This window comes from Populus nigra, chromosome 7 (assembly GCF_951802175.1).
Source record: "Populus nigra chromosome 7, ddPopNigr1.1, whole genome shotgun sequence".
Classification (NCBI taxonomy): Eukaryota; Viridiplantae; Streptophyta; class Magnoliopsida; order Malpighiales; family Salicaceae; genus Populus; species Populus nigra.
The window spans coordinates 5,061,600-5,088,823 of record NC_084858.1 but is presented as its reverse complement, the minus strand read 5'-3'; the positions used below and the strand labels follow the sequence as shown (position 1 = coordinate 5,088,823).

The following is a 27,224-nucleotide window of genomic DNA, read 5'->3' as shown; positions in this document are numbered from 1 at the left end:
TATTACAAGTACAATACAATCATTTATATGTGTGTGTGTGTGTGTCATATAAAATAATTTGTTAAAATTAATATTATTTTAATATATTATTAAATAAAAAATAATTATTAAAAAAATCTTTTATCACCCGAGAAGATAACATGGGCATTTGTGGGAAGGGATGGTTCAATAATGTATGGTTCTCTCTTGTTTAATATAAGAAAATGAGAGTGTAGAAGTCTAAATGAAAAAGGACAGGTGGATCAATCACATCTACCCAGGAGACAATCACCTAACCATTCCGATAGCTTGTACACGTGTTAGCCACACACTTGCTAGCCATATATATATAGTATTAATATATCATTGCCTGCCCATGCTTTACCATAGTAATGTTTATTAGTATTAATATATCATTGCCGCCTTAATAATTGCTCCCACATATATCTCACCGAACTGTGTTAACTTTTCCTACCAGCTAGTGTTTTGCTAGCTTGCGCCAGTGTGCGCACCATCCCCATACCCTACCATTGCTCCTCTTTTGGCGATATTATATATCATATTTTCTAATTATCTCATAGAGGCTACAATGCCTATGAACCTTAATTCTTACATCATTAGATTACTTTTCTGTATAGTATAATGTTTGCTATCTTGACTCTCACTTCATGTAATGTTTTTATAATATTAAGGGCGTTTAGGTTAATGTTGTGGTTATTATTTTTTAAAATTCTTTTCACTCGGAAATGTATTAAAATAATATTTTTTATTTTTAAAAAAATAATTTTTGATGTTAACTCATCAAAATAATTTAAAAATAACAAGATTATTTTTAAATAAAAAAATTCAAATATTTTTAAAACATAAAAATAAATATATGTACAGAAAATTAAGTTGTTGAGAGCCATACTTGTCATAATCGTTCCATTTGGATATATAGTCTGCGGCATTTAACAGAGTAAGGGGTCACAAAGAGTCGGGAGGAAAAAACAAGGGCGAACACAATTGTAGACTTCATGCAATGAAATTAGAGATTCAAACATGCAGATGGATCGATGTTTCGTCATAGAGTGGAAATGCTGCAGTAGTCTAATTGTTTGCACAGTCGTAGACCAGTATGATCGATCAATTCTCGTGCTCTACAAAAGATCAAATGGCACGAGGAGGTTGAAGATTTGAATAGGATTTTTGTCGTCGAATAACAGAGGAGTACTCGTGCTGTGTGATTGACTTCCATGGCAAGGTGTTTGGAACATCTAGAATATTACGACTTGAGCTTATTGATTTATATGCAGCATAGAAAACAAAGAAATTTTGCACTAAAAAACTAACACATCCTTAGTGTCATTGTTGCAATATATATATATAGGTTCCGTTATATATCTAATTAAATTAATAAAATACAATACAATACAATAATGATGGGTGTATGCAAGTTTTAAATGAAGAAAAAACCTTTTATTCAAGAAAATATATTAAAAAGTAAAGCTAAACTATTCTTAATATCTCATTCAATAATTCAAAACTTTTAACGAGATGATCAAATTTGGGCAATGCGTTTGCCAATTTCAAGAATGCAGTTGGTGCCTTAAGATTTTAAAAAGTTTTCAACAAGTACAAGTGGAATGGTGGTTCAAATCATAAAATATGTGAAGTCTAGTTGTCAACCACTTAGAAGATATCTACCGGAAAAAATCTATTCTCTCCTTTTTTAGAGCTGAGACCATGATCTCAACATAAATTTCATCAGGATGATTATACCTTAAATGGCAATAAAAAAAAATATATCATGGTCAATGATTAGAAATGTAAGTTTTTTATATATAAATTAAATTATTCACAGTAACAATGTCTTTTTTTCTCTAGGTGATGTTTAAGAAAGCAATATCACAACCTTTTAAGGATGGAATGGATTCTGTCTCTCTAGTGCGATTACACAATTTACCTTGAAATGGATCAACTCAATCTCCCCTGTGCAATTGCACAAATCATATTGAAAGGGATTGACATGGTCACTCTAGAGCAATAACACATTTCTCCAAAAAAGAGGCAAACTAACTCAATAACTAGGTTTCACTAAGAATAACAGCACCAATCTCCCCCTCGATCCTACCTAACAAAATAATAAATTACATATTCATCCAGATTGATAGGAATATATCTGAAACCAAGATTTCATCTCGATCCAGCAAATCCCTTCTAAATACTAATTAAAAAGTTAGACAAAGTTTAAAATTTAAATTTAATAAATGTTTTCCCGAGTCTGGGTGTTAGACTTATACATTGTTTCATAATTTCCTGAGGGTTTTTAAACCCTGCATGGAATTTTTAATTAGAGTGTTGGACCCACACCAATTGTTTAGGGAATTCTCTTAAATTTTTTCAAGTATAGGCATTGGATCCATATAAAATTCCAAAGCTTTTTCTAAGGGTCTTGAGCCCCATGTAGAATGTTTATTATGGGCATTAGATCCATACACACGAGTAAATAGAGAAATGAAAAGAATCAAAATTTATAAAATAAAATATAAATATTACATGGACACACCCCACAAGATCAAAGGTGCATATATTAATAAGAGGAATTGAGGCTTAAATATCTAGCCCTGGCTCTTCAGCTAGATATTCTCCACATTTGGCAGCAATAGCCATGACTGGAAACACCTCCGTAAAGTCAAACACTAAGACTGGATGAAAGACGGTATTGGAGTCCACATGTTTTCCTCTTAATTGATTGATTGAAGAAATAAAGATTGGATATAGAAAGAAATATAGTGTCCCCAACTATCTCAATCAAAGTTGTAGACCCCAAAACAATTCATGAAACTCCGAGAGAGAGAGTTCCTTAAAGCCTTCGGTTATGCTTGAGAACTCTGTGCATTTTTCTAGTAGCAAAAAGCTCAGCCATTAGACCATCTTAGATGGTCTTCACCTCAAGGATCTCTCACTTTAGGGAATCCACTTGATTATAGGCAGCCTAAAATAATTTATCATTAGATCCCAATAGAAAGACAATACCTTGTATTTGTTCCTTTAATGATGAATAAGCCACTTGAAGCTCTTCAGTTCAGCCTCTATAACATATATTTTTTTTAGTGTAATACCCCAAAATAAAAATAAAAATAAAATGGATTTGAAAAGTCAATGGTGTCATTGTGTGCATTATTATGGGTATTAATGATTGATGGGAAAATTGGACACTTCATATGATTTAATAAATATATATATGTGGTCAAAAGAAGAAAAACAAGAGAAAGAGTTAGATTTGTAGACAGTGAGGACCGAAAGATGAAGATAGAAAGAAGGAATAACGAATAAGAAAGGAGGAAGAAAGGGAAAAGAAAGTGAAAGTTAAAGTCAAGGGTTTCTAATGTAAGATATTGATGTTATTTTTATGCTTGAATATGTTGGTTAAGTTTGATTTTAGAGTTTGAATGATTTAAAAGGTTTAATAAATGTTTTATGGTGTTAGTTTGGCTTAAAATGAACTGATTTGGGAACTGGAATTATAGTTGTTTGAGAACCTTGCCGATTATCTTTAGATCTATAATTTTAAGGACTAGCATATCGGGATTTTGAAATCTCGATCAACCGATTGGATTGAACCGATCAACCGATTGGATTGAACCAGTCAACCAGTTGGTCTATTTTGGTTTATTGGAGGTTTAATTAGTTTTGTTAGGTTTGATCAATTTAGAATATGCTTGTTAAAGCTGGAAATTAAGGCAGAGAAAATCCACCACATGAGCCTCTGCAATCAAGATCAGAACACCAAACTCTATAAGGGTGGACACCCTCCTCCACTTAAAGCGGTTAGCAACGTCCGCAATCAATTCAGGAGGAGTTAAATATGTTTGACTCTTTGATGGGGGAGTACAAATGCCCTCAACTTTATTTTCTGTGGGAGTTCCAGCTCCCACTGTTGTTTCTTCATGCATAGAGCCCTCGAAAATAGAGGGTTTATAAAAAAAGGATGAGGTATTCCTCCATTAATTCTTCAACTCCATTTTTAACCACAAAAAGAGACGAAGACTTTCTTAATGAACTCTCTTTTGTAGACCTCATTAAAGTTTCTCCTTCAGTTGTTAGTCCTGCACAAAAAAAAAAAGATTTTAGTAATAAACTTAGCAATAAAAAGATAAAAGAATAAAGAAGCTGCATATTTTACAAAATGGCTTAATAATATCTTTTGGCCATCCTATTGACTTTATAATTAGTCGAAGTTGAGGCTAGTGCAGCTTATGTTTTCTCATTGTCTAAGCTCAAACGAGACATGATATTTACATCGGGAAAAGAAACCTTCCAATAATGGAAACAACATCATATTTATTGCATTCCACATCTAGGATTGACTGGCTCACTATACCTTACTATCGGTCATTTTCCACTTCATTTCTTGACATGTATAGGCTTCCCATGGAGAGTTTTATTTATGGCTCTTGTGGGCCTGTTGGCTAATGTAAAAAAACAACACATGTCATTGTTATCGTCAGTGTCAGTAACCAAATAGTAACAACTTCTAAAGACATTAACTATAGGTTCAATTCCAACAAGCCTAAAAAAACTTATCAAATATGAACAAAGTGATAACTTATTTAGATGCAACTAGCCTGGACCTAATTGGTAGTATCTGAACATTTCCCCTATAAATCCTTTGAGAGGGAAGAAATACCTCATCATGTATATGCAAAAAAAAGTTGTAATCTTAAAATGACTCTAAGAAGAGCCCAAGGTTTCCCAGCTGATACACCCAGTCTGGTTAGGTATCTAAGTTGTGTACTCTTTTGGCTAAATACGAGAAAAAAACTTTATATCTTCTACACCTAAAATGCTGGAAACGTCATCCTTAAGGGTCTAAGGTAGCCTCCATCTCTTTTAGGATTCTCTAATAATGGCGAGAGAAGAACTTCTATGAGAAGAGCTACTCTCATCCCTACTAGAGATGGACATCAAGTTATCACCCTTTCTAATTTTGTGGCCCATTATAATAGACCCCATAACCCTTGCCATTTCTCCCAGTCTTAAGTTGGAACCTGAATTCCTTTTCAGAAACAGCGACAACCCTCTTTTTAAAGACATGTCTAACTTTTTTTGGGTTCATGTTTTGGTTTAAAGCGGAAAGAGAAAGAAGCCGATGGTGGAAAATACCTAAAGATGAGTTTATATCCTTGGATTAGAACTAAAATAGTTAGGGGTTTTCAACAGAGTAGTTTTTCATAAATTATAGAAAATAAAAGAAACAACAGAGGCAAAAACAACTAGGGTTATAAAGGAAACATCTTTATGCCCTCACCATTAGATGAATGGATTTTCATGTCTTCTCAAATCTCCAAAAAATCTCTCAAATACTACATTAAATGTAAGTAATCGTTATATTTCCCACAAGTCACCTCCTTCAATAAAGATTAGCCATCTAGCCATAAGAATCCTAACAATTATATGTGAGACAGCTAAATTTTATGGGGAAGGTAAAAAAAGTCTCATTTACTACTAGTAACCTTTTAAAATCTTTGTGTAATAAATATACAAAAACTTGGGGGCTACTTATGGATCAACATGTTATGTTCTTTTTTTTTTCTTTTTAGATCCTCATTTAAAAGAACCAGGGCTCGGGTGATAACCTGACATCTTTGGATTCGGCCAAGCGCTGAGTCCAAGCATATATGGGTCTGGCGAACTACTAGAACCAACATCCTTGAGCTTAACTAAGCACTGATTCCACATGCTTACAGAGATGTTTTTCTTCTGAAAAAGTCAAAGATATTTTCTCTTTGGTAAAGTCAGAGATATTTCCTCTCTGATAAAGTTAGAAATGTTTCTCTCTTTAACAATTAAGGATTAAAAGGGTAAGAAAATAGGCTATAAAGACCCATTAGATCTTTAGAAGTAGAGGTTTTGAATCTCCATTCTTCATGGCTTATTTATTTTCAAAGTCTTAATTTAAAATATCATTATATTTTCTCTCAAAATAATACTTACATAAACATCAAAGAGTCCTCAAATCTATAAAAGATGATTATCTTTTACAGGTTTTAAGCATCAACCATCGGCCACCTAGGCAAGAGAATGAATCGGATTGCTAGAATGAATCGGATTGTTAGAGCCAAGAGATTAACTAATTATCTAACATATAAGCATTGCTCTCAAGCTGTTTGGATTTTTAGAACATCATCAAATTCAAATCACAATGAGCTTGTAATTAAAAATGAAAATTCTTATAGACTTTCATCAAATTAAAGAAAATGAATTTTTTTTTTGCGTGAAACTAATTAAAGGATACATGCCCATAAATAAAAATATGAAAATATAAAAGAATGTGGAAGCATATATATAGGAGTGATTATAGAGTTCATATTTTTAACTAGTGCATTTTAGGTTTGTTCCATGGAGAAATGGCTTTGGACTTGCTTACTCTCTTTTTTTATGGTCTAGATGTTTTTAATGAATCCTGATTTATCCTTAGAAAAAATAATGTCTTGCACATATAAAGAAAGAAAACTAAATCTTAAATCCAAAGATAGAATCTATAATGAAAAGTTTTCAAAATTCAGAAGGGTCATCTTGCCATGCCTGTATCTTGATTCCATTGCCGAATATCTTTCTAAAATCATTGTTCTCGACATATTCTATACCAAATTGTTTGATTAATAATAAGAAAAAAAAAAAGACACAGAATCATAACTATACTTATTGACAATTTACCCTTGTTTGTGAGAATTACCTTTGAGTGAAATTTTCTTTTTAAAGCCCAAGCTTTTCGTATGCCTGTACCTATGATAATGTGATGCAAAGATATATCTCTATTCAGTCTCCTCACTAATTCAATCCTCAACCATATCTACATGTTCTCGTCCCTTTCTTCACACCATTTTAAAGTGGGATTTACATCTGAAACACATGACGAAGGCAATCTCTTTAATAATGGAGCATTTGAGGGTCATTTTGGAAAGGCATGGATCCAGAAGAAAACTTGGAGGGCCCCTTCAGAAAAGGTTATGCATGTGATGTTGGTAGAAGTTGAACTATTAACAAAGGTAGGACAATTATTACACTACCGATAGTGAGTGAAGCGATGAGTTAATGATTATAATAATTATAATTATAATAATTATAATAAACTTCAGCCGTATTGTATAATTTTCTTGGCAGAGTAAGAGAGGGAGAAGCCATGGAGAGAAAAAAATCCCATGGAAGCTTCTATTGCCTCTACCTAACCCCTTTGAAAAAGAAAAGGAAAAAAAAAGGGGTCAATAGTAGAAAAGAGGGTACCTTTTCAGTATGGGAATGGCCATGGTGTTTGTTTTCCTTCCCTTTTTCTGCAAGGATCAGTAGCTACCACCAGATGGGCACTGATCATCCTCATCTTTGAACTAGATTTTCTTCATTTGACAGGGCTTCAGGAGTGAGGGTTCATCTCTTTCTTCTTCGGCGTTTCTCTCCCGTAATTAATATCTTTCTATTTTTAATCATACTAAAGTTATTTAATATTGGCTCAATAATTCGAATACTAGTGTTGTTTTTATTATATGGTAGTTAAGCGAGCCAAAATAGTGAAAGGTCAAGTACTTTGGGACCCCAGTGACATAATTCGCATTGAATTGATGTAGCTCGTGGCTTTGCCATTTGGATGATGGGCACTCCTCTCTTTATCAAGGAATTCGTAAATTTCAGCTATGAAGAACTGGTCTCGTCCATTTATTAATTTTGAGAAAAAAATAATAATCTACAAACAAACATATCAATATATATATGGCGTTTTCAGAATTCATGGTGAGTTGTTCACAGATGAGTAGTTCCCAAAAGTTGCATTCGGGATTCCAAGATCCCAGCATGGATGGATCATGCCCTTAATTCCCACTAGTGTGTAAACAAATTCCAGATGAGTTAATTATTAGCAATAATAAATTAAGTTGAATATTGTTTGATAAAAGCAAAACAAGTTAAGTGATTTCGGGCTTGATTGATTGAACTTTTTACCTAATAAAGTTTCAATAATTAATTATGAACTACAATCCATATGTTAGAAGCAGCATTTTATTTAATAAGGCATGTGAAGTCAACAATAATTTTGCGCCTCCTTCAACTTCACCGGATTGCCCAGCTGGTTCTTGCACTCCTTAATTTGATAAATCATGGAACAAACCCTAATTAATACCTTATGGTGCTTGATTCGAATGTAAAGAACTGATTCGAGAATGCTTCGAAAACAATCTAAAATAAGTTGTGGGAGGTAAACCGAATGGTACTGATCCGAATTAAACAAAAACCATTGTTAGGGTTAGGGTTAGGGTTAGGGTTTGATCCGTATTCAATTGTGCAGTTCAGCTGGCTGGACCAAGGGGTTTAGATAATCAAATATTAGGTTGGTACGTAGAGTTGGGTGGTACTACGGACAGTTGTTGGTTCCTCTACACTTTTTTTTTATAGAGTAGGGTTTCTGTGCTTTTATTACAATATAAAAGATGGGTTGCCCACCACTCCCATCCTCCTCATTTCTCCTCCGCTCACAGCTTATCCATTTTCTACAAAAGAAAATCGAACTTTTCCAATAAAGACAAGCCCAAAAAAAGAATCTAAATCGGAAAAGAAAAAAAAAATCATAAAAAATGGATCAGAGTAGTGGGCATGATAAACTTTCAGAATATCCTTGCCTGCTGGCAGCAAATAGCAACGACTAACAACATGAACCTTTTGAACATCTGACATAGCCCAACTTTCCCGGAAAAAGAGAAGGAGAACCGAGGAAAGAAACGAAATCATGAACATGTCAAAAGCAAGTAATATCTCGATGAGTGGAAAACATTCACCAATTATAATTATCACTAAACTGTACAAATAGTGTATTCATACAAATTAGAGATTAATTAGGAAAAATAAAAGATTGGAGATTAATTTAAGAGATTTTCAATCTAATAGCAATCCCTTTTATCATTTCTCTCCGTTCTTTTTCAACTACAACATCAACATTAATTAGCTCCAAGTATCTTTAATCATTTCATCTCCAAACCTCTATAATCCAACACACCACTTTTCATCCCTAAGAAGTCATAACCAGTTTTGGAGCCAGCACTACTGCTACTTCCAATAGTACCCACAATGACACTGCAACTGCAGTCCTTGCTGTTTTGTAGCCCCAAGCTGCAAGCAAAACAAAGACTTGTACTTCCTCCAGTTTTGAATGCCTGGTGACGATCAGGCTGGTTTTGGCAAGGAAGGCTAATTCTAAGTTCAAGATTCAAGTCTGGACACCTCTCTTGAACTGGGGTTTTCTCTTCTTTGCATATAAAAGCACCTGCGCTAATTATCTTCTCCTTATTACTTTCCTCTTTAACAGAACTCAACGACTCTTCTTTAGCTGGGGTAGTAGTGCTGAAAGATATTGTTGTTGAAGCTTCTTGGGCTGGTTCATTGAGTGGCCTATGAGTCGCAGGATCTATGCCTCTATTCAAGAGCTTCCTTCTTATATGTGTGTTCCAATAATTCTTTATCTCATTATCTGTTCTCCCTGGTAATCTTCCGGCTATAAGTGACCATCTACAACAAAAATAGCAGACACCATTAGCATAAAATATTCAACCTTAGCATAAAGGGTTAGTTTTTTCAATTATTACTCAGCTAGGCTTACTTGTTGCCGAGGAGACTATGGAGTTTGATAATGAGCTCATCTTCTTCTTCAGTAAAATTGCCACGTTTAAGGTCAGGTCTTAAATAGTTGATCCAACGAAGCCTGCAGCTCTTGCCACATCTTAGAAGGCCAGCAGCTTTAGGAAGTGAACGCCAGCAACCTTCACCGTGGGTTCTAATGTAAGCAATAAGGCGATCATCTTCTTCCTTAGTCCATGCGCCTTTGTTTGTATGAGCTTTTTCACAGCAAGGAGACCTTCCCATTTCAGTAGGATTTACAAGTAGGAATGGTAACCTCGATGTTTTCGGTGCGTCTTTTCTTTTTTTGACGGGCGTGCGGTACTGTTGTGGTAGAAATGGAGGCCTTCCTTCTTCTTCTTGTTGCTAGAACATTAAGGCCGGCCCTTGAGATTACTTGAGAAGTGATTTTATAGGCATTTGACTCTTTGTGTGTGAGAGAGAGAGAGGGAGGGAAGGAGGGAGGGAGGGTGAGAGGGAAGTGGCCCTAATTGCTTCTAGATGTGAGTTGGTGAGACAGGTTTGAGAGAGTGGCTGGTGGTATCTGTCTTGATGATACTACTTGATGATACTAGCATCAAATAAGGAACATTAAACTCTAGGTAACCTTCAGTTAGGTGTAAAGTAAGTTTATATTTAATTATAGGCAAGACAAAGTGCGGTATCCCCCCGCTTTTCATAACCGCGGTTCCGTTATTTTTTTAATTTTATTTTTAAATTAGTTTTTTATTATTGTTTTGATACGCTATATTAAAAATAAAATATATATATATATATTATTTTAATATATTTTCAAATAAAAAAACACTTTAAAATATAATTTTTATATATAAGCCTTCCAATCACCCACTTAAACTCCGGAAAACTCTTGATTATCTAAGTTTATAAGTTGCCTCTCAAATCTTCCCCAACTCACTAGACAACACAGGCACCAGAATTCACGGACACCCCTTATATTTATATCCTTACTTATTGCCGTTGGAACTGACAGCAGTGAGGGAGTGGATCTGTAGCAAGGTCCAGTTTCGTACCTTTTCTATGACCAATAACCTTGCTTCCATGATTCTTGATTATCCAATTTATCTTGCAATTAAAATATTGGTTACATCATTCTTCTTCTTCTTTTGCAAAAAAAAATTATAATCGTGACTTGTAAGTAATGAATCAGTATTTTTTGTTTTTATTTGGATCTGTTTTTTAAAAAAAAATTAATTGAAGAGAAGTTGATACTTATTATCTTTAAACTCAATTAAATGCTGATTTTGTATTTTTTTTAATGTTAAAAATATTTTATTTTGATAAATTAAAAATATTTTATTTTGATAAATTAAAAATATTTTATTTTGATAAATTATAGATATTTTGTTGATACTTTAATCATTTTTTTCAATAAAAAGTACAAAGAAGCTACAAAAGAGGGGGAATATCCTTAAAAAGGGATTCAATTTTTCTCCACAAAAAATAACATATATATTTTAGGGTTTTTTTTAAATTATAATTGTTTTCTCTTTCAAATGATACTCATTAGAGAATCCTTAAATATATATATATATATATAAAAAAAAAAAACCTTTCATAGGTATCAAATATGATCAATAGTTATTTTTTAAGAACAAATAGATTAGATTATTAAAATTAAATATTCCAGATACCAACTTTAACAACGAGCCCATATAATAAACTCGTACTGGTAAGTAAAGAATTCATCTCTATTCATGCGTGAGGGAAAAAATGAAGTTCGAATTTGATAATTTTGGTTCGGACTGTTTCCAAGGCTCAATGATGAAGTTTTTTAAAAACTCAAAATCCATTAAAAAATCCACTACTTAAATGAGTAAATATTGATTTGATTTTAGCTCATTGTTACAGAAGCAAGTCTTGAGACTAGTTTAGGTTTAAAAAGGTCGAGTTAGGTTAATTGTTTTCAGGGGATGTAAACCATACTTTTGCAGAGTTAGTAAGTTAGTTGTGATGGGTATTTTGAAAAGAAATGCTATAGTGGCTTGGCAGTTCTTGAGATATTCTTGTGTTTATAAGTGTGCATATGGTGGTTGTGGTTCTTTATTCTATTGGTACACTACACTATCATGCATGAGAGAGGGGGGGGGGGGTTTCTAGAAAAGTTGGAGGTTGGGTTCAAGGGAAGATGATGAAAGAAAAGGGAAGAATAGGAAAAAAGATAAGAGTGTGGTTGTGGTTGTGTGTGTGCTTTGCTTCACCTTCCACTTTTTTCTTTTTTCTTTCCCTAACCTTGTGGTGCAAGTTTAGGCAACAAGGGTGGGCTTAGAGATGGGAACTGGGAAGGTTGATTCATCTTTTTGTTGCTATTATCTCCCCTCCATTTTGCACATTATTTGTTACCCCCCACCACACAGTCTCTCTCTCCCTCCCTCCCTCCCTCATCATGAAATCCAAGTGGATTTTCAAGGGTTAAGAATCATGGGCAGGAGTAGTTGTCAAAGGGAGGGAGGGAGGGATGGATGGATGGATGGATGGATGTCCACTTGTGTAAAAATTATCTGTTTGTATTTCACCTACTTTTTCACCCTTTCTAACCGTCCTCACAAGTAGTCCTGCCCTGGCCTCACTTGGATGTTGAAACTTTTCATGATTTTATTCCCACAAAAAACGTCCCTCCGCCCCTTTTTCACATTACCCACCTAAGCTTATCCATGTAGCTTTCAGAAATTAATCAACCAACAGGGACAAGTTGTTGCTACATTACGAATTACGATCTCAAAAAATAGAGGAAGGTAGAGAGGGGTATTCTTAACCAAAGAAAAACTTGCTCTTCCAACGTATATAATACTAGATGCATTTCTTTTTTATGCATAAATTATTCGTGTTTCTGTTGTTCCAATCAGATAGAAACTCATCACCACTATCAGGTAGGTTATTGTACGCTCTTGGTTGGCACAAATGTGTCTATCCCTACTGATCTTCTCTGTTAGTTGCACACGAGCAAATGACTGCCCAGAAAGAGCAAAAAATTAGAAGGGAGAAAATGAATCGAGTTTATAATTAGGTACGATTGAGGGCTTATAGGGTTGGGAATCCAGAATGAGTGGTGATGTCCAGCAAAGCAAACACGTGCATGTCATGTGCTTAGGTACTGAACAAGACTTGTGGGACAGTCCTAAAAACTCTTCACCTACGTCTTTGGCAGCCCTTCCCGTGTGCGACTCCTTAACCTTGGCACAAAGGTCAGCTTTCCATGACCCACAATTAGGATGGAGCCTTAAACTATGCTTTCTCCAAACCAAATTAATGCCCTTTTATTGTTTGGTTACATTATTGATAGAGAAAAGAACCAATCAGATCTTCTACAACCATCCTAACCAAATCCCACTTTTATTTAGGGTAATCCTGTTCCGTGTAAACCAGGATCTGTTAGCACCACAAAATGGGAAAGGAGTCTTATAGTAGAATAGCAAATACAAGGGTCATAGGATAAATCACCGCAATAGAGTACACAAGGAGAGATCTATTTGCAACAGTAATTAGGATCCTCCCTGATTCCTCTTTCTACCCTGATTCCTCTCACAAGAAGAGATCTCTGTTCAATGTCATGGAAGCAAAACCCAACCCTGTTTTCTGCGCATACAAGTAGCAAGCTATTCACCGTAAAAGGGTGTGTTTAGCTGTAAAAAATGCAACTGTTTAATTATTAAAAGAAAAGGTAATCTTTCTGATCCGATGCTAGGCAAGCCATCCAGGCCAGAACTGGTGCATTCATGAAAAACTTTTTATCTCATGACCTACCGATGAATTTGAATCCAAGACGGGAACTGGGAAGGTAGGAAATGAGCCCACTTCCATTTGAGTATCCATAACCTGTGCTCCGTGACAATGAAAATACTGTTTAGAGAACCAAGTTTCGTCTCCGGTCATTAGGCCCCTCAAGCAACCCAATGAAGAAGAGAAATTATGAGGGAAAGAAGAAATAAGGTTATCCAATCATGATTAAAGTTCAGATTCAAAGATTTTTTTTTATTTGTCGTTTACTTGATCTAATGTGGAAAGTGGAAATGGAGATAGTAGATAGACTCCCGCAATTCATGAAAGCATTAAAATATCTATCTTGATATAAAGTATGAACAATGACACATGACATACGCAGTTTTACTATAGCCACACACCCAGCTCTTCCAATCTACTGCTTATCGTTTGAAATGAACATTTAAACCAACTGCATTGAAAAAGTTGGATTCACTATTAAAGACAAGAAAGAAAGTATCAAAAGAAGTATGGGCACGCACCTAATCCTTCTTACCAAAGTCTTTAATGTAGGAGACATCATCCTGTTAATAAGATGTTACTTTCCAGCACAAAACAGTCAGCGAATTGATCAAAGATATTATTCTTAAGAAAATCATTTGTCATACATGCATTTTGATATTGACTTTGCAATGGAATGGGATTTGGTTGTATTGAGTAAAGAGGGAGTTTTTTGCTATTATTGGGTACAAACACTTAGAATTCAGCTCGTGGGCTGTAAAAATTAAGTAAATTGCCACAGATTTATTAAGAGAAAATAACAATACATAGAAGGTCAGGCAATGTCTAATTCATTTTTTTGCGAACTTCATAAAAATAGCCAAGGATCACAACAGCTGCCGCAACTGCTACTCCAACTGCACTTTGTGCTAGTACAGTGCTGTCCTTTACCTTGACTACAGAGGACCTTGGAGTGAACCCCAGTTCTGATAGCTTCTTATGCGAGGCAGCGTAGTCTCTAAAGAATGCTTCTTCATCCTGAGAAGCAACAAAAATTGAAGAAAAGAGATATCAGATTAGATCGCCAAGGTGAAGCAACAGAAATAAACCACATCACAAGTCATCCCACACTAAGAATCTAACTGCGACACCAATCTGAACGTTGGGTATTCTTTATTAATGATTCTAGATCGAGGTGCAAATCAAGGCATGTATTTACCCTTGCGATTCCCAATCGTAAGGTAGGCCATAAGAACCCTTAACAGAAGCTCGAAAAAGGCCACATAAGGCCCAATTTAGGGTAAGATTAGATTATGGTCCAAGCTAACCCCGGACTATTTATTTATTGTTGTTCAAAAAAAAATACTTGGGATCATTTGAAAAGGAGCTATCAAAAGGCAATGAAAATGCATAAAATCAGGTTTCAAGATGGTCAAGCCAATATTTTTATCCAGACCCAACCTGCATGGAAAAATCAACTCAGGTTGCAAGGGGATAGGAAAAGTTATGATGACCCATTCATGAAACAAGTCATTTGGTCGAAACGAAAGCCCACATTACCTTAGCATACAGCTCAACATAAGGACGAAAGTCCGGGTCATCCAATAAAGCAGTGTCTGTTGGAAGTTTCAACAACCCCTCTGTCTGCCCTTTCAATAGTTCCCTGGTATCAACAGTGCGTAAAAGATTGATTAATTTCATAATTTCTACACAACGAAACATGGTAGTATGCTGAGCTTGCATTAAAACTTACACAAAGTATGAGTTATCAAACTTTAGAGGTTCCTGAGTCCAGGGGCCATCAAAACCTGATCTCTCTGGATGTGCTCTTCCCTAAATAGAATCATAGCCAGCAAAAGAATTACAAATTTGTGCATCTGCGGCTTAAATGATTTACATTGAAAGTCAGAAACAGTTCTAGAGAATTACCAGGGTATGACCTCCAGAAAGTGCCACGATATCTTTATCAGACAGGCCCATCCGATAAAAGATGTCCCTCAAATGTGGTGAACCTGCCATATTTCAGAAATGAATAATGAAAATACAAGTTCTTTCAAAGTGCTCTATTTAAACATATGAACGCTCAACAGGGTATGGCCAACCAACAGGTACTTTTATAAAACTTCATGGTAACAGATTCCAAAGAACAACAAACAAAGATCATTAATATGGAAATGTCTAAAAATGTGAGATGGTCTCCATGAAACTTATAAGCCCTGGATAAATATTCATCTGTGATTAACTTCCCCTAAGCTGATAGTCTAAATAAACAGCCATGTGAAGATCAAACAACTATTCTTTACAGTCATAGAACAGCTGCAAATTACAACTTCGACAAATCATTATTACACAGAAATCAGCACAAGTATATGCATGTTGTGAGATGAAAGAACAGATCAGCATGGCTGCTCTATGAGCAGAACCAACAAAAGTAAAGATCATCACTTGAATTGAGATATGAGAACCTGACTCTCCTCCACATTAAACCACCTATTAAATGTAGAAATCTATGGCTTTAGGAGTGATTTTATGAGACAGAACTCTAATGTAATGCAATGAATTAGTCAAAAAAACTAGTACAGAAAAGGCAGAAGAATTAGCATACAAAAAGCTCTGTTTCTAACAAACATGCAATTATAAGTGATTCACCTACAAATAATCTTGCCTAAAAATCTAGCATGTGTCAATTTCATGCACAAAGCTTATTAGAGTAAACAAATGCATTAAATCAAGAAAAACTTGCTCTGCATTTTATGTCACAGTTCTGCTTCTTAGCTAAACACCATAACAATTTACAATCCTGACTAAAACTTCACCTGATGTTCAATACAACACCACGTGTTATGGAAAGAGCTTTTGGGTCCACGTGGAAAATGAATTCTCAGAAACTAGAAAACTAAATTGTTGAAATGGCAATTCAATCTACTGAGAAGACTACTAGAAGACAGATAAATTCAATGAAAAATTATATCTAGAGAGTCCAATCTACTGCACGTCAGTCCCATACAACACAATACCCTCCACTATTAGATTCATCGATGCTGTAAACCCACAATAAATGAGTTTATTTACAGCATCACAAAGACACAAATCCCAAGACACATAATTCCAATCTACTGCACGTCAGTCCCATACAACACAATACCCTCAACTATTAGATTCATCGATGCTGTAAACACACAATAAATAAGTTTATTTACAGCATCACAAAGACACAAATCCCAAAACACATAATTCCACCTTTCCCTTTAGACCAGGTTTAGCTCAGTTCATACATTAAAAGAAAGCACACCACAATTTAAGAACTTCCAACCCCTGAATTAAACTAAAGAAGTTTCTAGAGTAATTAAAATACTGAAAATACCTAGTTTGGCATTTGGAAGTCGCCCTTCCTTGGGACAAGTATTTGAATCCTAAGAAAATGAACATATAGTCAGCAATGTTATAAATTGATAATCACCTGCATCTTCAAGAAATGCTTCAATCACATACCCTTCTTCCAGGAACAAAATCAATGGTCGGACCTCCAGTGACCTCGACTGCAACAACGCCTGCTAGCTGAACATGCAAGTAGTTGAATATGAGTCGGTTGCTCCTTATATTTTAAAACTCAGCAATTGTACTTGGATATTCAAACATTTTACATTAAAATCCACTACTCATTATATATCAATTACTCGCATGTTAAGCTAAATGTACTAACTGATGCGGCAATCATGGAGTTATGGCTTGCTGGTCTGTTCATAATTTTGCAAATATTTTGTGTATCATGCCAAGGAACAGAACAGCAACCATGATAGTGCATCTAATGTTGCCCAACTCCCAGCATGCTTCAACAAATTCCAACTGAATTGCTACGGTAACATACTAAAAGAATATCTCTCCAAATTCTTCCCCGTAAAATTTAGAAACCTAATCATGAATTAGAAAAATACGGTCAGGTATCTATATTTGTGAGCACTCAATACCAACATGGATGAAAATAGAACAGGAACCACCTTATGCTATACTTGCATGACTAGGAATCATCATTCCATCGCCATTCACTCACATTTCTTGTGAAGATTGACTAGACAGGTCAGACAAGACATATTTTTAGAACTTCCGCTTGTGATTCAGTCCTGTCAGTGGCGGTAATGTCCTTAGAATTTCTATCTCCATCCACAAATCATAAGGTTAGATTTACCAAGGAATGTTCCACCTCCGCCACTCACCCACGCGGATAATCTTTACTTCATTTACTCAAGTTTTTCAATTATATCTCTACATACTGTTACTTTTTGACAAGAAAATCAGTTTAGGCTTTGATTATCAGTATAATTATTAGCTACCAACACTGAAACAACAAATTAAATAGACATATAGATGGAGAATAATAAACAGTATTAATTAAACATTTAATTAATTATCTGCAGTATTAATTAATCAAACACTACTGGAGTGAAATAGATCACCTGATACAAATCTGCATAAGTAATCTTCGGATGTTTCACCTTCACTTCCTCTGAAAAAACTCAAAAAATCAAAATCAAAATCAACAAAAATATAAGTGAAATTTAAGTGGAAAGCAAGTAAGAAACTAACCGCAAAAATCGATAGCGATTTTCAAGCCATTATTAGAACCATGAGAGCACTCCTCTTCGTTCCTTATCGAACCATTAGCACCTCCTGTTTTCGTGTTCTTGTCATACGTTCCTGCATCATGCCACCTTCACCGAAAAAAAAATCAAAACAGAAAGATTCAAACAGAGAGAGAGAGTAAGCAATGAGAAAGCTAGTTAGTTGGTTACGCTAAGCGGAGCATGATAGGAGCGCAGTTTTTGTAAGCGATGACAGCACGGAGATCGCGACGTGCTTTTTCGATCTCTTTCAGGTACTCTGTGTCAACAACCGGTAGCGCCATTGAAACTCTCTCTCTCTCTCACTCTAGCTGACTTGAAGAAGAAGAATAAGAAGGGGATATTGAGGATGACTGGAATGGCCACTGAAATGAAATAGGAGCTTTGAATTTCGGATAAACTGGCGAGTTTTGATTCGGTGTAGAGGGATTAGCGGGGATCTTGTTGAAATTGCTACGTGGCAGGTAGTTAGCGTGTCGGTGCTTTTGCTTGACTTGGCAAGTGAAGACCATTTCTTTCGATGGGAGGTTTTTTTCAACTACTCTCGAATTTTCGAATCCGGCCTGGCCGGTGATAATTGTTTGGGTCTAAGCCCATTGACTTGGAGCCTAGAAATGGACTGGGTTTCTGATTACAACCGGTGATCTTAATTGTACTGGATCTAATTAATCTTACTTGGTATTTATTAAAATTTTATAAATGACCACGTTGCTGATTGGCCTTCGTACTTGCTTATATTTAATTTATAAATGATTAGATTTAATTATTAATTATTAAGATGTAAATGACCTGCATGATAATAATAATTATGATCATTACATCCTAACATAATCTCCAAGGGTACTTTTTCTTTTCTTTTATCTTGTTTTTTCTTTTTTTCTGAATTTCCTTTTAATATCTGGATTTGATGCAAGATTACATATTGGTCATTAAATTTTCTCGATTTGTCAATGTAAGCAATGAATAATCGGTTTTTATACGATGGATTTTTAATAATAATCAAAAAGTCAAGTTATCTGTTTAAAATAATTGAAGCTCCCCTTACTTTGTATGCAATGTATTTTTCAAGTTATCAATGAGTTATCATTTATGATTAATTTCATTTTCAATTATAACATATGATATAAGATTTTCTTTGTAATTACATTATGTATTAGTTTGATTAAAGGGTAATAAAAAGAGAGCTTTATTTTTTAGCTGGTTTTGTACTAATCACATGATCATAAAAAAATTACCTCTGTAAGCTACGATCTGTGTTATGATTGTGTCCCTCCGTCGCTCTCCTTTGATGTCAAGCATTATCATTATTTTAAAAAATTGATATTCTAATTTCAAAAAATATAAAAAAATTATATATTTTTAATACATTTCTAAATAAAAAAATACTTTAAAAATTATCACTCCTAAATAAACACTTAAAATGCCATCATTCATTTTCAATCATTAGTAATGATTCATTTTAAGTATCTTCTTTCCTTATTCCCTATTTTCACATTTTAAAAATATATTTGATATAAAATTACATCAAATTAATATTTTTATTAGTAATTCTAAAAGTTTTAACATACTTCTTATAAAAATTAAAAAAATCAAGAAAAAAAATCATTTTAATACATTTTTAAATAAAACACACTCTTTAAATAAAACACACTCGTTCTCTTATTTATGTTTCTACCCTGAAATCATTTTTCCACTTCTCATTTTCTTCTTGAAACACATTTCAGGGCTTTTAAATACACCACCAATCTGCCAATGACTGGCAATGAATTCACGTACAAACCTTTTTTTAAAATTAGGGAACCAAGGTAGAGAATTTTGTTGAAACAACACATTCCTCCTGTCACACACTATCCTAAATTTAACGCAGAGTCTGAATCTCAAGGCTTGACAGGGAAAGAGAGAGAGTACAATCAACAGGCTTATGAAGCTGGTCTCCACTGCAACTCTATTTGAATCTGTCCATTCTTCGAGTCTATAAGGTGATACTTTCCGTTGGTTCTTCTGTTATTAACAACATCTGTGAGATTGATATCCACATAACCAAGTGATTCCTGATTAAAGAACAAAGAAACAACATGAAATTATTCATTTCAGTAAAGCCTCCTTTGTATGCTAAAAATTTATCTAAAAGCCATCACTGACTTGTAACCACAACAATTGCATTCCGTTATTCATTTTTGAACTCAAATTCATCTATGGATGGATCATCTTCTTAGCTAGGAAGTTTTAGATTTTATTCAGTCGTGTAATAGAGGAAGTGGCTCGGGAAAAACTTTGGAGGACACGGCCTTCAGAAACAACTACGTATGCAAGACAAATCTGTGACCCAAAATACAGCCCATAACTTTCTTTGTTTTTCAAGAGTATTTTCTATAAGAGTAAATTATAAATTAGTCCCTTTATTTTTTCAAATGATTTAAATAGACCCTCTAGTTTCAAAAATAATTAATTAGTCCCTGCGTTTTTCATCTACTTGTAACTTTATCCTTTTCACCCATTTCATGCTCTCTTTCACTTTTTTTCCTGTTTAGAGAGAGAAAATGAATAGAGGATATCGAAAGATTGATGAGAGAGAAGATATTATTTGGTACAAAGATATATTAAATTAAGCATGATCAACACTGGTCAATTGATTAATTAATTATTTTTGAAATTAAAGAGACTGTTTTTCATTTTGAAAAACTAGAGGGTCTACTTTATATTTTACTCTTTCTAGAAAATGGGAATGCATGAAGACCCGTTACCTTCCACAAAGCATTAAGTTGCAATCATCAAGCCAGACAAGTTAGAAGTACTCACTAGATTTATATTCCCCAGGTATGAGTGTAAGACCCGAGTTTTGACCCATCAGATCCAAACTCAAGTATAACCCAAATTCAAGAACCCAACCTGTGTATTTAAAGAGAATTTTGCCGACTTCTTCTCTTTTTCCTTTAATGCCGTAACTTTTCTCACAAATATACTAAAGAATTCAGCTCTATCAAAACTTAAGTTTTTGGGTTTTAGAAAGGATTTGAAAAAACAAGTATCATGACTTACTTTTTTGTTGTTTTAGAACTGTGATTAAACATCATATCTTCAGTAGCTTTTGAGTGTGTGAATAATCATTATATGGATGATCACACATGGGTTAAAGACAATCTAAATCAATTCACAAGAATAATGTTCTAGGGTGATTTTGATAGTTTGTGGATTAAAGAAGTGTTTCGGGAATTTATGATGTTTAATATGTTGATTTGATAATTGAATGATTTAAGATGTTTTAGGATGTTAGTTTGGTTAAAAACAAACTAATATGAAGATTGGAATTATGGGTTTTTGAGGAACTAGTTGAATTTTAAGGATCAGCAGTTTTGAAAGACTAACAGATCGGGATTTTAGAATCCCGATCAACCGGTCGACCGGTTGGCCTGATACTTTCGGTCAACTGATTGGTCAATTTTGGTCGAGTGGTTGACAGAGCAGTGGGGGTTGATCGGTTCTTTTAGGTTTGATCGGTTTGGAAAATATTCAGGATTGATAGGGTGGATTTGTTTCAGTTTTATAATTATGTTTGGTCTCTAATATAAGAATTGTAATCTTTTATGTTATTTTCTTCGAGTTGTTTTTGAGTATTTTTTGTATTTGTTATAGGTTCTACTGGTGTTTTCTCCTAGTGATCCTCAATAGTTTCCAATTCTACATTTGTTTGTCTTTTGCCTCCATTTTCCAGGTGAATGGGATAATTTTAACATACATGTAATGTAAATAATTTGTCTAATGATTATATGATTAATATAAATGACATTCTTGAATATCTATATATTGATTTATTTTCCGAGTGCTAGTCAGTTTCATGAAATTGTATTCGCATTATGTTGATTTAATTATATTTAGTATATTATTTGTTTGCTTTAATATACATATAAATGCGAATATATGTTACGTTTGAATATCAAAATACTTGTCAGAAACTCCATACTAACAGAGACTAGTTAGTCTATATGCACATAGTAGTCTATATAACTAGCTAGTGAGAGAGACATCAGCCTATGGCGACTGATCCACTCATAATTATTGAGGCCGCAAACCTCGTCTTTTATCAAAACTTTAGGATTTTGTTTATTATCTAAGCCTATGGCATGATCTAATATCGAACATGTATATCACTTCCATATTAGTATTATGCTTATTATATGTGTGTGTGTGTGTGTGTGTGTGTGTTTCAGTTCTTATACTTCTATTATATCACAATTTATGGCCTATAACTTATAAATATTTATAATATATATTAAATGTTATTCCCTCACTGAGTTTGTTGAACTAACCTCCATTCTAATATTATTTTCATGTTCTTAGCTTATGTTCACCTTTGATTGAGAGTTCCTGCTACTTTATTTGTTGGTATGCCTTGCTTGCTTCTGCGACACTTTTCTTCTTATTCTTTTTTATTCAACACCTTAGAAGCTCCACTATAACGTTGTTATCAAGTTTCAAAGATTTGATTTGATTTTATTTAATGTAATAAGTATTATGAACTTTTGTTTTATTTTTATATGATGATGAGAAATTTTGAAGTTTTATATATTTGTTTTATGAAATGTATGTTCTGAGGCATAGCGTAGCTGGGATACCTTTGTGGTATCGCTCCTACGTCGCCGATCTTTGGTAATTTTTTTGTAGAAATTATGAAATGTATGTTCCAGGTCATGACATCGAGCCTTATAAAACACCCTTACTTCTACAGGTAATTTTTTTGTAGAAATGGTGCTACACGAGAAAACCATCTTTGCCGACAAAATGACAATGATCACTTCGGTAGCATCCACTTCTATAATTCATTATTGTTATACAAAGTTAAAAGAGAAAGTGTATTGTGTACCTTTGGATGCAGCAGGCCAATCCTAGACGACGTGCTGATGACTTCCACGTGTAGCTTCTCATTACTAGGAGGCTTGTCCAGCGTATATTGGAATTCATCCTCCCATCTTGGATCTCTATTCTTCTTCACGTGCTGTAAGAATAAAAGATAAAGCTATTAACCATGACTTGTAAGAATTTGGTTCTATAATAACTTGCATGAAGCCATGAACATTGCTCAAAGGAAACAATGGTTTCCATTTAGAGGCAAGATAACTATTTGTTTCATGTGACCAACCATCTCCACTTAAAATATAAAACTCACAGCAAAGTTCTAGACAATTAATTTCAACATGGTTATCCTGTAATTTCAGAAGTTCTCTTGAGATATATGATGTGGAAATAAAAATGAAAACAAAAAAGGCCACGACAATTTATTTATACATATAAATCTACACCCACAAAAAGAGATACCTTAGTCCTTTTCTCCTCCCCTCTAAAAAGAAGTCGTACATATGGATTAGTGTGGTGCTTTCCTTCAACATCCTGAGCTTCATGAACAATAACAAGAAGCAGACCTCCACCAGCAGGGGTTCCTTCAGGAGCCTTCTGTTCCACCTGCTCTTTAAAACTTAGGTTTACATCGTCCTCTTTGAATGGTTTATATGTCAATTCAACCATAAGTTGCCCACGTGACTTTTCATTTTGAGGATCATTCAAGTCCATGTTTTTCAGGAGCTCAAGAGTCATAATTTTTGGTTCCTCTGGGGTAAGTTCTTTCAGTGGCACTACATTCATACCCATCTTGTCATGTTTGCCAACCTAAGCAAAGAGAATAAACTGTTTGAGATGCAGAATAGAATACAGAAAGTGCAACTTCTTATAGGTGAATGAAAATCCCATACCTGCTCCCAATCATAAACACGTAATTCTAGAGCCTGAGATTCTGGATCTTTAACAACTACATGGAATTCCTCATTCCATTCAGGGTTCAAGTTCTTGTGCTTCACAGTGGTCTTTTTCGCTGGAAGCTTATCTTCGGTCAGCTTGACTTTCACATAGGGGTCTGCTGCTCCCATCAGATCTTTCTTCTTCAGCTTCATTGCTCTCAGAACCTTTACACTGAGAATTCCTACAGGCCTCTTCATGGCTCTGCATTTTTCATTTAATGTGATTGGTCAAATATGAAGGCAGTCTAGCATAAAAATTTATCAGGACTCTTGACAAATTTTATGTCATCATAGCTTACAAAAGTTTTCAAATTATTGCAAAAACTCACTTTGCAGGATCTAAGATGGGGACTTCCAGGGTTTTAGGCCATAGATACATATTGGCAACCTGATCTTTAATAATCTCCTGCAGCAAAACACCATTTTATCACTACTAACATCATGAACCATAAAAATTTGAACAGATGATACAAAACACTGACAACTAATTGCTTTTAACATTTCAGCGACCAAAGCTTTCAAATATTTTGACTTTGCTTTTTGCTACAATGCTTTTCACAAAAGCCAGCTTGTGGAAGAGTTTCCATTTTCCGTCTAACAAGCAGAACAAGTTTACATTAAATAGATGCAAAAAATAAACAGCAATGAAGCAGCCACAAAAGACCATCATAGTTGAGGTGAGGACAAACGTTGAACTAGATCAATGCATTCCCACAAGGCAAGAGATGAACAAAATACACAATACTCAAGCAGGTTCAATGTGGGTGCTGGTAATCTAGGATTCTCTACTTGAAGCAAATAGACACATGCAAAAACCAAAAAACCAGTGGACGACTCAGTCCTAAATTGATTCTCTAAATTAGCAATGCTTTATACCATTCTCAACCAGTTCACTGCGAAAAGGAGATGTAAAGATAGAATGTCAAATACTGCACCTGGACGACCCTATAGAGGCCAGGTATCGACATTAAATCAGCCCCCAAGAGCTTGAGCCCAAAGTCAACATGTGGCTGCAGAATAATTAAAAACAAGAAAATAATAATATAAGAACCAGGCTTGTATGTACTCTCAAAGTGGTGAATATGGATCACAATGGATCAAGCAAGAAGTTTCATATAAAAATCATCCCTCAAATTTCAGTAAACTATATGCCAACACCAGTATCAGTACAGGCATTTTGATTATAGATTCAAAATGAGCCTCAAGATTATCACAAATCATCCCTCAAAACTGTATTCGCATTAATGAGTTAGTGCCCCTAATCAGGCAGAAATGTAAAGGCACCTTAAAAGGACTGTAAAGCCCAAAGAATTGGTGTGGAATGGGAGTTCAAGTGTGAGAATTCACAGAGTTGAGTATTCTACAAACTAAGGTGCTGAGTAATTTGAGCCAGCCTGAAGCTTTTGGATTCTAATAAACAAGGATAAATCGGGACCTAGTAAGTAACAGAGGTCCTATGTTATTGGGGAAACTTAAAAAGAGCAAGTTAAGTATCAATAAAAATTATAAGCCACCATCTAACAAGGACAGTTTAAATATCCAATTATCCATGAGTTTGAACAAGGGAAAAATAAACACCAACCTTCTCCATGAGCGACACGTAGATGTTGGCAAAACAAGGAAAGCTAGGGACCAAAGGCTTCAAAGTTATGCGTGGTGAAGCAAACACTTGCAAATCAACCACCTGCCATTATTGAAAGAACGATAAAACAGAATTTCTTAAATCTAAGTCAGCTACAAAACAATTTCCTTCTAAAACAGGAGAATCCAATTACCTGAGCAGTTGCTTTCAACCCAAATGCTTTAACAGCAACAGTGACATTAGGATTTCCAGCCCATTTTATGCATGGTTCCATAATCAACTCCTTCTCATCAGTGACATAAACTTTCATTCCTGGTGAGAAAAATAGTTAACAAGATCATAATATAAAAGTTCAATAGGAAAAAACACAGAGTCCATACAAACTTAGATAACTATTATACAGGATTGGACATTACTGTCAAAATGCCTACACCTCAAAGAGAGGAACCCCTCTCCCTAATGTAAAGTCATTTTTCAAAACACATTTTATTTTCCCTTCACATGATTTTAAAGATTCATCACAAACAGCGTCATAACATAACTTTTATTATAATGTAAAGTGCGAAAACACACGGATGCATCTTCAAAATTTCTCTTAACAAACCAAACAAATAGCTCCCTCCCTGCTCACCATGAAAGGTTGGCGGTAGGGTGCCTAGTGTAAGAGTTTCAAACTCAACCGCATCAATTTTGTATTTTGGGATCTGCTCGGCAATTATTGGTTTTGCTATATTCTCCGCGGTCTTACAAATGGCCTGCACAAAAAAGTCAAAAACAGAACCAAACAATTAAATACAATCAAGAAACAACTAGCAAGAAAACAAGAATCAGCCATAGAAATCAAACCAAACCTTGTCAAGGTAAGGCCACATTAATTGAATAAACCTGTTTAGCCAATCAATCTACAAACACAAAAACAACATAAGCAACATCATTAAAACACAAATTGCAGTTAATTTAAACCAGGAATGCTAATCACTTACGCGATCATGGTCCGGATTTTTCACCCATAGCGGTATTTCTGGAAGCATTCGTTGCAAAGTTTCCGAGTCATGCTCTACCAATGGCCGTACCTCAGGATCCTAAAAAAATAAAAAATAAAAATCCAACAATAAAACTAAACATTAGCAAAAACACATCTAAGAAGAAAAAAACTTAAATTAAGCATCTTAATTTAAAAAACCTCAATAAATGAAAAAAGGTTAAGGGATGGTAAAATTATGTATTACCTTAACATCGGAGGGTTGGAAGTAGATGAAGAGGTAGTACCCGATGGTAAGACCCGTGGAAATTCCAACACCGAATCCACAGAAACCTAGTATTGTACTAAAGAACCCCATTTTTCTCTTTGATTCTAAAAACAACCAAACACACACCCTGATAATCTCTTCACAAAAAATCTATCAGAGAATTTGCATGGATAAGGAAATTGATTTTTAAAAAAATCTTCTTCTCTATTTCTCGGATCCAACACTAATTACTATGTATTATTATTATGATGATGATCGATTATTTTAGAACAGGATAATCGAAAGACCGATTTATCCTTGGTTAGGTTACTGTGAGAGCATCAGAGAAAAGATTGAAGGGGAAGAGAAGAATAAAGTGTTGGAAGTGACGGAGAGCGGACGCCTTGGTTATAGAAACATGACGGGAGCTATATTTTAGTCCTTATATATTCTAACTATTTCAATCTTAATTCTTTTAGTTTGAACTTTCCTTTTATTTATCCTGTGCTTTTCAGGAATCTCGAATGTGTTTAAATAGCTACAGAAATTAATGAAGTGGACCATTTAAAAACTATTTTTAGTGATTTTAGGAAGATTTAAAATCTAAGTGACCGTTATTTATTAAAAGATGTGTCCTTTTCTTATTAGTTCATTATTGATTAGTCTT

At 34.5% G+C, this 27,224-nt stretch overlaps 3 protein-coding genes across 3 annotated transcripts; all 3 read right to left on the bottom strand.

The window, feature by feature from the left end:
* Positions 1–8,768: 8,768 nt before the first annotated feature.
* Positions 8,769–10,200, bottom strand: LOC133698462 (myb-related protein 308-like). The gene is made up of 2 exons (XM_062121382.1): positions 9,605–10,200; positions 8,769–9,513 (listed from the first exon to the last, which is right to left on the bottom strand). Exons 1-2 carry the CDS (start codon positions 9,865–9,867, stop codon positions 8,970–8,972), a joined length of 807 nt encoding a protein of 268 aa, XP_061977366.1. The 5' UTR covers positions 9,868–10,200; the 3' UTR covers positions 8,769–8,969.
* Positions 10,201–14,024: 3,824 nt separating this feature from the next.
* LOC133700246 (L-ascorbate peroxidase 3-like) lies at positions 14,025–18,344 on the bottom strand. Its single transcript, XM_062123798.1, has 9 exons — positions 18,129–18,344; positions 17,923–18,047; positions 17,793–17,842; positions 16,831–16,896; positions 16,703–16,751; positions 15,268–15,350; positions 15,092–15,171; positions 14,899–15,001; positions 14,025–14,376 (listed from the first exon to the last, which is right to left on the bottom strand). Exons 1-9 carry the CDS (start codon positions 18,239–18,241, stop codon positions 14,185–14,187), a joined length of 861 nt encoding a protein of 286 aa, XP_061979782.1. The 5' UTR covers positions 18,242–18,344; the 3' UTR covers positions 14,025–14,184.
* Positions 18,345–19,592: 1,248 nt separating this feature from the next.
* Positions 19,593–26,958, bottom strand: LOC133700245 (synaptotagmin-1-like). Its single transcript, XM_062123797.1, has 12 exons — positions 26,558–26,958; positions 26,312–26,410; positions 26,180–26,230; positions 25,960–26,083; positions 25,522–25,640; positions 25,329–25,430; positions 24,682–24,756; positions 24,076–24,152; positions 23,702–23,948; positions 23,271–23,618; positions 22,819–22,950; positions 19,593–20,008 (listed from the first exon to the last, which is right to left on the bottom strand). Exons 1-12 carry the CDS (start codon positions 26,666–26,668, stop codon positions 19,877–19,879), a joined length of 1,617 nt encoding a protein of 538 aa, XP_061979781.1. The 5' UTR covers positions 26,669–26,958; the 3' UTR covers positions 19,593–19,876.
* Positions 26,959–27,224: the final 266 nt, after the last annotated feature.